The sequence below is a fragment of the Erinaceus europaeus genome, chromosome X, assembly GCF_950295315.1.
Source record: "Erinaceus europaeus chromosome X, mEriEur2.1, whole genome shotgun sequence".
NCBI classification, from domain to species: Eukaryota; Metazoa; Chordata; class Mammalia; order Eulipotyphla; family Erinaceidae; genus Erinaceus; species Erinaceus europaeus.
Genome location: NC_080185.1, coordinates 34,988,910 through 35,002,260, shown reverse-complemented (window position 1 = coordinate 35,002,260; position 13,351 = coordinate 34,988,910). Strand labels below are relative to the sequence as shown.

Below are 13,351 nucleotides of genomic sequence, written 5' to 3'. Positions count from 1 at the left end.
CGGGATGCACCACGAGAAGGTCGACCCAATGCATTAAACCAACACCATACATGTGGAAACAAAGAGCAAACAGCTAAATATGCCACAACAAATAGAATCAAATCAGACCAAACAGCACCAAAAAAGCAAATGACCCCATCCAAAAATGGGCAGAGGACATGAACAAAACATTCACCTCAGAGGAGATCCAAAAGGCTAACAAACATATGAAAAACTGCTCTAGGTCACTGATTGTCAGAGAAATGCAAATTAAGACAACACTAAGATACCACCTCACTCCTGTAAGAATGGCATACATCAAAAAGGACAGCAGCAACAAATGCTGGAGAGGATGTGGGGACAGAGGAACCCTTTTACATTGCTGGTGGGAATGTAAATTGGTACAGCCTCTGTGGAGAGCAGTCTGGAAAACTCTCACAAGGCTAGACATGGACCTTCCATATGATCCAGTAATTCCTCTCCTGGGGTTATACCCCAAGGACTCCATAACACCCAACCAAAAAGAGGTGTGTACTCCTATGTTCATAGCAGCACAATTCATAATAGCTAAAACCTGGAAGCAACCCAGGTGCCCAACAACAGATGAGTGGCTGAGAAAGCTGTGGTATATATACACAATGGAATACTATGCAGCTATCAAAAACAATGAACCCACCTTCTCTGACCCATCTTGGACAGAGCTAGAAGGAATTATGTTAAGTGAACTAAGTCAGAAAGATAAAGATGAGTATGGGATGATCCCACTCATCAACAGAAGCTGACTAAGAAGATCTGAAAGGGAAACTAAAAGCAGGACCTGATCAAATTACAGCAGGAACCTCACATCTCCACTATAGAGCCCCTACTTCCCCCAGTCCTGGAACCCTTGGATAGGGCCCACTTTCCCGTATGCATCTCCCAATCCAAACCAAATAATATTGCATCCAACGATCACAACCTAACCAACGCAACGATTGCCACCTCAACATGCTTCACCTCAGACTGTGTCCAGAGACTTCACGTGTGGAATGACAACCCTTCAGCTTCATTACTCGGGTGAGACCTTTCCTTTTATAGTACACTCTAATTTCATCTCAGGTAGTTCACTTTCTAACAAAGTCCCATAACCTAGATATACACCAGTTTCTGTGAGAGAGAGCTAATGTGCACACGTATCCATAAACTACTGCAAAATATATACCTGAAAGCAGAAGTACACTAGAGTTTGCAGTGAGTACCTCCCTAACACTTCCTCTCCACTATTCCAAGCTTGGGATCCATGATTGCTCAACAAATTGTTTGGCTTCATATGTTAACTTTCTTTTCAATCACCAGGTTCCAGATGTCACCAGGATGCTGGCCAGGCTTCCCTGGATTGAAGACCCCACCAATGTGTCCTGGAGCTCAGCTTCCCCAGAGACACACCTTACTAGGGAAAGAGAGAGGCAGACTGGGAGTATGGACCGACCAGTCAACGCCCATGTTCAGCGGGGAAGCAATTACAGAAGCCAGACCTTCTACCTTCTGCAACCCTCAATGACCCTGGGTCCATGCTCCCAGAGGGCTAGAGAATGGGAAAGCTATCATGGGAGGGGGTGGGTTATGGGGATTGGGTGGTGGGAATTGTGTGGAGTTGTACCCCTCCTACCTTATATTTTTGTTCATTAATCCTTTTTTAAATAAAAAATTTTAAAAAAAGAAGCAAATCAGACAAAAGCCACAAAATTCCACATGCAGTGCGTCTATCAGAGACAGACTATAGAAAGCTTATGAGAACTCTACAAGAACTTAAGCAAGAATTCAAAGAGAATTTCACTTCAGAATTATAACACACAAAAGAGGAACTTAGCACAGAATTTGATAAGAAGCTGCAAAGCTTGAAAGAAAAACTTCAAGCAGAGTTCACTAAGCAGTTAGGAAGCATGAAAGAAAAAATTTCAAACAGAACTGCAAGGACTGAATGACACCTTTAGTGTAGTTCAAACTCAGGTAGAAGGTTTAGGAAAAAGATTCACATATGTAGAAGAAAGAATTTTCAATCTAGAAAGGAAAGATTTAGGAAGGATGAAGCTACTCTCTTTGAAACTGCAAACTATAAAAAGGTCAAATGTAGGAGTTATAGGGACAGCTGAGGAGATAGACTGGTCAAAGGTCCAGAGGTAATTTCAGAGAAATTTTAGATGAAAATTTCCCTCAGATAGGCAATCCTCAGAACATACTTATTTTGGAGGCAGACCAATCACTCAGGTTCATAAATCCAAAATGACCAACACCAAGGCACATTATTATAAAATTATCAAAACTCATTGACAAGGAAACAATTTTGCTGGCTGCTACGGAAAGGAAAGAAGTTACATACAAAGGCAGAAATATCAGACTCTCATCAGATTTTTCTTCGCAAACCCTAGAGTCAAGGAAAGTGTGGAATGACATAGTCAAGGCACTAAAGGAGACGGAATTTCAGCCACAAATTTTGTATCCTGAAAAATTATCCTTCAAGTATGAGGAAGAAATAAAAGTTTTCTCAAGTATTCAAAAACTAAAGAAATTTACCACAATCAACCCCACCTTACAAGAAATACTGAATGGAGTCCTACAGAAAAGGAGTAATCACAGGAACATATGCTCTCAGTGAGGAGAACAGCAGTAGACTAGAAACAATAACACAATAAAATAGGAAAAAGCAACAAGCAAATAGAGGAGGGAATTAAAATACAAAGAAACCCTGTCAAATGTTTGTTAATCAAGATAAACTTAAAAAAGAATTTTCTAGATACACAATGCTAGTTACTACACAGATGGTAACCACTAAACAGGGAACAGAGATTTACAGAAAGCACAGGAAAAAATCAGCGAGGCATTCACTACAGAAATTCATTCACACAAAAGGTCAGATAAAAAAATGAACAAAGACTCAACAACTTAAAATAAACTTAAAACTATAATTAGAATGAACATAAGTAAACCACATATCTCAATAATCACCCTAAATGTGAATGGTCTCAATTCAAGTTTCAAAAGACTCAGAGTAGCTAAATGGATTAAAGAACAGGATCCATCCATAATATGTCTTCAGGAAACACATCCAAATAAAAGACAAACATAAACTGAATATAAGTGGATGGAGCAAGATGTTCAAAGCTAATAGCTCCAAAAAAAAAAAAAAAAGGAGGGGGCAGAGACAGCTATCCTATTCTCTGATAAAATAGACTTGCACACAAAGAAAGTAATCAGAGATAGAGAAGGACACTACATACTGGTTAAAGGATCAATCCAACAAAAATACATAGCCATCATAAATATATATACCCCAAACTTAGGAGCACCCAAATATATAAAACAAACACTTACTGAATTCAAGGGACATATTGACAGCAATACAATAATAGGAGATTTCAACACATCACTCACATCAAGAGACAGAACACCTGGACAAAAATCAATAGGGAAATAGTGAACTTAACTGAAACCATAAATGAAATGGATCTAATAAATATATACAGAACTTTCCATCCCAAAAGTAATGGATACACATTCTTCTCAAGTACACATGAAGCATTTACAAGTACTGATCATATACTGGGCCACAAAGACAGTCTAAACAAATATGTAAATATTAAAATTATTAAATTCATCCTCTCAGACAATGAAGGCCTGAAACTAGGAATCAACCAAAAAAGGAAAAGAAATTTACCCCAAACCTGGAGATTAATAAATACGCTGTTGAATAATTAATGAGTCTCTGAAGAGATCAAAAACAAAATTAAGAATTACCTTGATACCAATACAAATGAAGAAACCAGTTACCAGACCCTATGGGATGCAGCAAAAGCAGTGCTGAGAGAGAAGTTCATAGCAATACAGGCCCACATTAATACACAGGAGAAATCACTAGTAAACCCTCTAACAACCCACCTCAGTCAACTAGAAATGGAGCAACAAAAAGACCCAAAAGTCATCAGGAGACAGGAAATAGTTAAAATCAGAGCAGAATTCAATGAAACAGAAAACAAGAAGACCATTAGTTAGACTAATGATACCAAGAGCTGTATAAAGGATAAATAAAATAGATAAGCCACTAGCTACACTGACCAAGAAAAAAAGAAAATGCTATGGTAAAATCACTCAAAAATGAAAGAGGAGATATTACAACAGATGAGGCAGAGACTCAGAAGATTATGCAAGAATATTATGGACATCTGTATGGAACCAAATTTGACAACTTATAAAAAATGAACACATTCTTAAAGTCATACCCACTACCAACCTTGACATGAGGAAGTAGATAAACTTAACAGGCCAATCACTAGTAAAGAAATTGAAGCAGTAATCAAAACCTCCCCAAGAGCAAAAGTCCAGGTCCTGATGGCTAAGAGCACTACATCCTCCTCAAACTCTTCCAGAAAACAGAAGAAGAGGGAACACTCCCAAACACATTGTGAGGCTAACATCTCTCTGATCCACAAAGCAGGAAAGAACTCTACCAAAAAAGAAAACTATAGACCAATAACCCTGATGAACACTGATGCAGATATCCTCAACAAAATCTTGGCTAACCAAATACAACAACATATTAAGAGAATAATCCACCAAGATCAAGTGGGATTCATCCCTAGGAAACAGGGATAGTTCAACATCTGTAAATCAATAAATGTAATCCACTATATCAACAAAAAGAAAAATAACAATCACGTGATTTTATACCACTAAAGGGTTCAAAGCATACTGAAGTCAAGTGTATTAATATAGATACTAACCATTGGGTTATCATAGATAACCCCCAACTAACTTGGTTATAATAATAATTAACCGCACCCATGTTTTCTGTTAATTTTATATCCTTCAACTTTATTGAATTAATTGATAAGCTCTAACAGGTTTTGGTGTGGGTATTTAGAGTGCTTTATATTTCTAATTTCATCTGTAATTTGAGACAAATTTGGGACTGGGTGGTGGCACTCCTGGTAGAGGAGAGATGTTAGCATGTGAAAAAGACTGGGTTCAAGCCCCTGATCCTTACCTGCTGGGAGAAGTTTCAGAAGTAGTGAAGCAGTGCTGCAGGTGTCTGTTTCCCCTTCCCTCACAATTTTGCTCTCTGTCTATGCAATAAACAAATAAAAAAAACCCAAAAAACAAATTGAGACTTTACCTCTTCATACTTGTGTGTGTGTGTGTGTGTGTGTGTGTGTGTGTTTTAAAGTCAGTTTTGTTTGTGATTAATAGTGGTTTACAAGATTGTAAGATTATAGGGTATAGTTTCCTACCACACCTACCATTAAATTTCTGTGAATCCCACTCACCCTTCCAGTAATAACCACCATAGTTCTCAAAGTCTTAGAGACAGTTTACTTTAAATTTTTGTGAACTTCTACGCTTTATTAATTATTTTTATTTGATAGGACAGGAAGAAATTGAGAAGGGGGAAAGGGAAATATTAAGGGAGAGAGAAAGAGAGATACCTCCAATATTGCTCATGAATACCACCCTCCCTACAAGTGGGGATTTGGGCTTGAACCTTGATCCCTGTGCCTGGATTCATGTGCGCTTTACTAGGTGTGCTGCTGTCCTGCCTCGCTGGATTGGGTCTTAAAGAACCTTCATTCAAAATGATCAATAGGCTATAGTGGTATATTCTGGTATGCACATTCCACTTTCTTTTGTCTGCCTTCCATTGCTATCCCAACAGATTACATCATAGCCTAATATACAGCAGTAGTGCAAGTACAGTTCTCTCTCATGTGTCTCTTCTCAGCTTTCTGCTTGCTTTTGGGGTTTGAATATATCTCGCACTTGCACCCTGTTTGAATCCCAGAATTAGCATTTTGCAACCCATTCTTCTTCATTTCAAAATTTCCCTCCCCCACCCGAAGTTTTCTGGCATACCCTAACTCATCCTTTCAGAGCTGAACTTGTGTGTGCGCGCGCCCGTGTGTGTACGTGCTCGAGATTGGGATGTATTACTTCTCACGAGTACCTATGTGTGTTTGCACACGCACGGGATCCGGATGTATTAATGTCTCGCCATTACTCATATGTGCGTGTGTGTACGCGCGCGCGAGATCGGGATGTATTAATGTCTCGCAATTACCCATATGTGCACGTATGTTTGTGCGCGCGAGAGAGATCGGGTTGTGTTAACGTCCCGCAATTACCCATATGTGCACGCGCTCGCGAGATCGGGTGTATTAATGTCTCGCGATTACCCATATATGCGCGTGTGTGTGCCTCTCTGTCAATGGGATTGATCCCAGCATGCTTTGCAGTTTGTTGCGCCATTGCCCGCCAGAATCTGGTGTGGATAGGCGGCTGACTTAAGTCTGTGTGGAGAAAGGTGCGTTTGGGGGTGGAAACAGTGGAGGCGGCGGTCAGGACTGTGCAAGATCAAAGCGAGACTGAGCAGGGAGGCGCTGGTCAATTGCTGGGCTGCCTCAACCTTCCCCGGGGGGCAGCTGGGACCTTTGTTTCTGGGGAGAGGCGGCGCCTGACTAGGCCCAGCAGCCATGGCTGTGGACTTTGGGGACCACAGCAGTGGCTTCCGCCACAACGAGGTGATCAAGTTTATCAATAACGAGGTCCTCCTGAACGGCGGCGGCCCAGATTTCTATGTGGCCTTCCGCTCACGGCCCTGGAGTGAGGTGGAGGACCGACTGCTGAAGGTGGTGGCCGACCCGCAGGTGCCGCTCACCCTCAAGCGGGCCTGCACCTGGAGCGCGTTGGCCCTCAGCGTCCGCGTGGGCGCCCGGCAGCGCGAGCAGCAGGCCCGCCGGGCCCGCCGGCTGCAGGAGCTCGTGGAGGAGCGCGAGGCGGCCTCCCGCTCGCTGGCCGCCGAGCTGCAGCGTCTGCGCGAGGAGCGCCAGACTGTCCTGATGCAGTTACGCAACGTACGGGCCACCCTGAAGCACACTGTGGATGAGCGGGAAGTGCTCCGAGGACGGCTGCTCCAGGCTCAGAGGTCTATCCAGGCCATGCCTCCGAGGCTGCCGCAGGCAGTCATGCCCAACCAGGGAGCAGACCGCCAGGGGGTCGTGGTTTGGCCTGTGGATGTGGGGGAGCAGGGCAAGATGGCGCCAGTGGGGGCTCAGGGAATGCTGCAGCCTGAAGCCCAGATGGCGGCCCCTGGAGCTATGTTTTACATGACTAGACCTCAGAACCCCTGGTTCCCAGCCATGCCACCGCCCATGCCAATGCGAATGCCGATGCCCATGCCGATGCCCATGCCGATGCAGATGCCCATGCCGATGCCGATGCCGATGGCAGTGCCACAGTCAATCCCACACCAGTTGGCCCCATACCCGATGAGGCTTCCATATGCCACCCCGCTACCGCAGATCATCAGGGAATCACAAGCAACAGCAGTGGTCACTCCCCATATGCCACTTCAAGGAGTTTCAGTGGGAGCTCAGGAGGAGGAAGAGGAGGGGGAGGGGGAGGAGGAAGGCCAAGAGGAAGAGTGTGAGAACCCCCAGGACACGTCTCTCCTGGAGGACGAGAGAAACCAGAGTAAAGAAGAAAGTCTTATGAGTCCCCAGGGAGCAACCTCTCTAGAGACCTTGGAGAACGACTGCCAGGAAGATCAGAAGACATCCCAGGAGACAATTCTGGAAGACAGCAGTTTCCAGAGCCAGAAGGAAAGTCCAGTGGCGCTCCAGGAGATTCAGTCCGTGGAGAACACCAGGAATTACAGCCATCAAGAAGGGCCAGAGGGGCCCCCTGAGACGCCCTTTCAGGAAGACATCGGTTGCCATGGGGTGAGAAAAAGTCCCAATAAACAACAGGCTCAAGGGCAGATGGCTGAACAAGCAGAAGAGGAAAATGGCTCAGAATTCCAGCAGGAGGAGATGTCTGTCTCAGGCTACACTCTGATGAATTGGGTCTGCCAGTCGTGTGAAGCGATTAATTTTTCCTGGCGCACATCCTGCTATACATGCAAGAAAGTTGGCAAGGCACTTGAGAGTGGATACCTGGACCCTTGACAGGTCCACTTATTTCTAGAAGGTAAGCTAAAAAAAAGGGAACATTCCAAAGAGAGAGTAATTTCCTAACATACCCCCTCTGATCAAAAACTAACTGGTTTACTTCACAGAAAATTTGAGAATAAGAAATTATAGTAGAGAAAATTAAATATCACATTACCCCGTTACTCAGTCTAACAGCACTTTATAACTCTAGGTATATGATTACGTACATATCGTAATAGTAAAGTGTACTATATACACTTCTGTACTTATGGTCTTCATTTTCTTCATGTAAAGGGAGATTCCTGTTGAGTGTCACCGGAACTCTTTTTTTAAAAAATACTTTATTTGTTTTACTTTGGGGAGGAGGGTGGGGACAGAGATACAGAGAGGAAGAGAACAGAGCACTACTTAGCTCTGGCTTATGGTAGGGCCAGAGGCTTTGGAGCCTTAGGCAGCAAAGTCTTTTCTGTGTAAGCATTATGCTATATCTCTTACCCACATTAACTCTATAAATAGTGGTAAATAGTGGAGTACTTCTAATTTCGTTTGATCTTGCAGGTGGTGGATCCTGGATGGCCAGTGCTGATTGGTTGACACCACGACGTTGAAGTTCTTGTGAAGAATTTTTTTTCGTTCTTTCATCCTTTATATTTTTCCTATTAGCCTCATTTTCTTGAAAAAGCTTTTTTTTTTTTTTTTTTTGGTTGTTTGTTCTTGGCTGGGACCAGCCATGTATTTTTAGCTATAAGCTATGTTTAATTTTAAAAGTGCTTTTTTTTTTTAAAATGCCTCTGTTCTCTTGTAAACAAACTACTGTATTGCTTGCCTTGCTTCCTGGTTTTGTATTTTTTTAATTTTATAGGTTTTTGTGCTTCTGAGTGAGTACTGCTTGTTTGTTGGCAAAGAAGCTGAATCCATTCCATTTGAAGATCTTCCAAGAGAGTAAAGAAATTACAAATCACACCTCGATTCTCATTGGCCTGCACCCCAGCAAGACCCTGTGGAGTCATGAAAAGTAAGGGGAAGCCACAGAAGAAGTGATGCTTTGGCATTGATTAGAAGGAATGAGAGTGAGACAGAATACTGTTAGAATTTGATTTTTCAGTTTAGACAGTGAATTATTTCATGATAGCTGATGGTTACACTGTTAAATTCTTTTTATTGTTTCATCTTCTCAGTGCTCTAGGAATACTTTTTTTCAGATAGAGGTAGGAGGGAGGAAGAAAGGACACAACTTCCCCAATGTGGTGGAGGCTAGGCTTGAGCCTGGGCTGTTTCCTGACAAAACAGGCATGCTCCCTGGATAGATAAGGTATCTGGCTTGTTCTGCAAATTCTTGCCAGCCCTGTTAAATTCGTTACATAACAGCACAACTGATAAACATTATTGAATTTATCAAATAGTGGTTCTAATATTTGTTAGAACTTAAAATTCTGTGTTATTATCTGGTATACACATTATGACTTTTATTGGCAAGTTTGGTTAGCAGACAGGAGAGAGCAAAAATTGAGGCACACATTAATTTCTTCTTCCTCTTCCTCCTATTCCTCCCATCTCTTTCTTCCCTCTTCTCCTTCCCCTTTCTACCCTCCCCTTCCCCTTCTCCTACTTTCTAATGCAGAACTAGGAAATGAATTAGGAGGTTTGCACACACACAATACCAGTGAGTGAATTCCTTGGTTGAATTTTAATTTTTCTTTTTCCTTCCTTCCTTCCTTTTTTTTTTTTTCCCCCTTTCCGCTGCTGTTGGATCTCCACTGCTCCGGGCTTAGATGGAAGACAGAAGAGGAAAGACACTACAACAGTACAACTTTCTCCAGTGTGGTGAACCTGGGTTACTCTCATAGCAATGCAGCCTTCCTCCTTGGAGAGATGAACTCTTTTGCCTACCATACAAATATTTGCCAGCCCTATGTAGTTTTTTTCTATAATAACACATTTGACAAGTTTCACTGGATTTCTTAAACAAGATTATTGATTGCCTAGTATTTTCTAGAACCTAAAAACGTTGTACTGTCTGATGCACACATAACCATTTTTGGGTGAACTTGCTCAGAATATAGGAGAGAACATAATTTGAGGTATTCATTAGATTAAAAGTTGCTACCATTTTTTTAATGCAGCACTCCAAAATGATCCCAGAGCCTTGCACATGAATGATGCCACTTAGCAGCTTCTCTGGTGAAGCTATTTTCTTTTATTAATTAAAAAATGTAATCTATTTTGTTCTTTTATTGTTTAAAATTGTTATTTTATTATTTAAAAGTTATTAATTAAAATTGAAATCTATTTTCTGTTGTTTTATTATTTAAAAAATTGTTATCTGTTTCCTATTCCTTTTCTATTTTTTTTTTTGTTATGGCCAGGGCTTCACCAGCCTGGACTGACTTTTTCAGATAATGATATAGGGTCCAGGCAGTAGCGCGCACCAGGTTAAGCACGCATAGTCCCATGTTCAAGGATACTGAAAAGGACCAGGGTTTGACCCCCTGCTCCTGACTCCCCACTTGCAGGGGGTCTATGCGTCAGAACCAAGGCTATTTCAAATAGAATCAAACAACTTTTTCAGAGTATGACTCTGATCATAAAGGTAGTCAATTTTCACTTTAGAAAAACAAGAAAATTGGGCCAACAAAATAGCTCAATTGGATAGCATTTTGCTTTGCCATGTGTGTAACCTGGGGTTGAGCGGGTCCCCTACCTCACTGAAGGAAACCTCAGTATTGTGGTCTCTTTCACACTATCACCACCTCTTTTGTTTTTTGCTCTATCTAAAAATAAGAAAAATTATAAAACAGAAAAGAGATTAAGAATTTAACCCTGATCCCATGACTAGGAATCACTATTATTTTAATGCATTTCATTCCACATACTTACACAGTGAAATAGATAAATAGATATTATAAGCATTCTCTACATAGATTTGTATTTGATGTTTTATGACCTACCCCCCCTCTTTTTGCCTCTAGGGTTATCTCTGGGGCTCAGTGCCAGCACTATGAATCTACTGCTCCTGGCGGACATTTTTTCCATTTTATTGGATAGCACATAGAGAGATTGAGGAGAGAGAGAGAGAGAGAGAGAGGGCTTCAGACCTGCTTTGCCACTTGTGTGGAGCAGGAGTTTGAACCCATCCCCTTGTGCAATTCTTGTTCTTAGTACTATGCGTGTTTAAGTGAATGCATCAACGTCTGCCCCTTTCTCCCCACTTTTTCATTAGTTACTTAAAAATGGTTTCCAAAATTATATAATCCCAGAAGCATAGTTTCACTCTATAACCGTTGCAAAAGTTCTTACTTTTCACTGTTATATAAAAAAAGGTAAAATGGGGAGCTGGGTGGTAGCACAGCAGGTTAAGCACACATGGTGCAAAGAGCAAGGACTGGCATAAGGATCCCGGTTTAAGCCCCCAGCTTCCCACCTGCAAGGGGTCGCTTCACAAGTGGTGAAGCAGGTCTGCAGGTGTCTGTCTCTCCTCCCCTCTGTCTTCCTCTCCTCTCTCCATTTCTCTTTGTCTTATCCAACAACAATAGTTATCACAAAAATAACAATAACAACTACAACAAGCACAACAAGGACAACAAAATGGGAAAAATGGCCTCCAGGAGCAATGGATTAGTAGTGCAGGCACCAAACCCACTGATAACCCTGGAGGCAAAAAAAAAAATGTAAAATGGGATCAATAGTCTTAAAAATTTAACTATTGCTAACTATAAACACATATAGTACCACAGGTCTCTAAATAATTTTCATCTTGCATAACTGAAGCTTTCTTTTTAAATTTTGTTATTTAATATTTATTTATAAACTTGTGAGATAATAGGGATATAATTTTCCACCATTAGAGTTCTGTGTCCCCATTCCCTCCATTGGGAACTGCAGTAGTTCTCACAAGGTCACAGATATAGGTTGATTATTCTTTCTTTCTTTTTAAAAAAATATGTGCTGTGGAACTTAAAAAAATATTTATTCCCTTTTGTTGCCCTTGTTGTTTTATTGTTGTAGATATTATTGTTGTTATTGATGTCATTGTTGTCGGGCAGCGCGCAGTGGCTTAAGCGCATGTGGCGCAAAGCACAGGGACCGGCAGGTGTAAGGATCCCGGTTCGAGCCCCCGGCTCCCCACCTGCAGGGGAGTCGCTTCACATGCGGTGAAGCAGGTCTGCAGGTGTCTATCTTTCTCTCCCCCTCTCCGTCTTCCCCTCCTCTCTCCATTTCCCTCTGTCCTATCCAACAAAAAAAAAAAAAAAAAAAGGAATTCTGACTTCTGTAATAGTTTCTCTGTTGGATATGGGCATTGGCAGGTTGATCTATACCCCCAGCCTGTTTGTATCTTTCCCTAATGGAGTAGGGCTCTGCAGAGGTGAGGCTCAAGGAGGTCCTCTACCCAGGGAAATCAGGATGGGATCATAGTAGCAGATGAGTTGTTTTTTCTCTTACCCTGTGTACACCAGCTACTAGATGTCCCATCTCACCCTATCCCCAAGTTACAATGCAATAGCAACACTTTAGACCAGGGGATGTCTGCTCTGGCCCTGAAGCAGTGCTGAGGCTGAGCCATGAGGGTACAGATGGAGAAAGTGAGTCTATCACACACTTGGAGAAGGAAGGCAACACAGACCTATGGCACTGAGTCCAAGTCTACCAAAGTCCCAAGGTGCAGCAAACTGAACTCAGTGTTCCATAGCACATTTTTGGGACTAGATGCTTCGGAAGGCAGTAGACAAGTGTCCAGAAGCCATCCTTAGGAAAACATCAGTGTTTGTGCCTTGAGCCTCAACTCTGATTAATATTAGACATCACTTTCTGACCTTAACTGCCAGTTGCCTGTAGTGGGGAAACATCCCCTTACTCAAGTTCCTACATCAGGAAAGATTCTCTTTTGAATATCATGTTTTTTCTTTTCTTTTTCTTAGACATCTCAATTTAAAAACCATCAAGATTATTGAAGCTCTTAGAAGCATTTGCTAGTATGGGAGTAAAGCTGATTTGAACCCTAGTACTGGCGATTGCACTTATGGGAAATTAAGAAAGCTGTTTATTCTTTCTGTGACTTACTTTTTCACTTCTGTAAAATAGGGATATTGCCCACTGAATAGGAATATTGTTAGGAGTAAATGAAAATACTCTCACCTACAGATTATAAGATAATGTGTAATTTCCTGCCTTATTCAGAGGTAACAATGGACTCTAACTGATTGATATAAGAATTTTATTGAAGTGCTTCTTCTTCTTCTAGCATTTGCCCTTCTTCCGTAGCCAGTCAACAGCATCAGGTTGAGCCTGATGTAAAGTTTCGAGACCTCCTTTGAATCTGGAGAGGTGGCAGTCGTTGACTATGTGGGTCATAGTCTGTCTGTAGCCGCAGGGGCAGTTCGGGTCGTCTCTGGCTCCCCAGCGATGGAACATAGCGG

At 41.9% G+C, this 13,351-nt stretch overlaps 1 protein-coding gene across 1 annotated transcript; it reads left to right on the top strand.

Moving 5' to 3' along the window:
* The first annotated feature begins 6,351 nt into the window (after positions 1-6,351).
* LOC132535740 (testis-expressed protein 13D-like) lies at positions 6,352-8,990 on the top strand. The gene is made up of 2 exons (XM_060182646.1): positions 6,352-7,974; positions 8,496-8,990. Exon 1 carries the CDS (start codon positions 6,480-6,482, stop codon positions 7,950-7,952), a length of 1,473 nt encoding a protein of 490 aa, XP_060038629.1. The 5' UTR covers positions 6,352-6,479; the 3' UTR covers positions 7,953-7,974; positions 8,496-8,990.
* The last annotated feature ends 4,361 nt before the right edge of the window (positions 8,991-13,351 follow it).

Excerpts from the sequence above, each read along its gene's own strand:
- LOC132535740 (XM_060182646.1), top strand. The coding sequence starts at position 6,480 with ATGGCTGTGGACTTTGGGGACCACAGCAGTGGCTTCCGCCACAACGAG.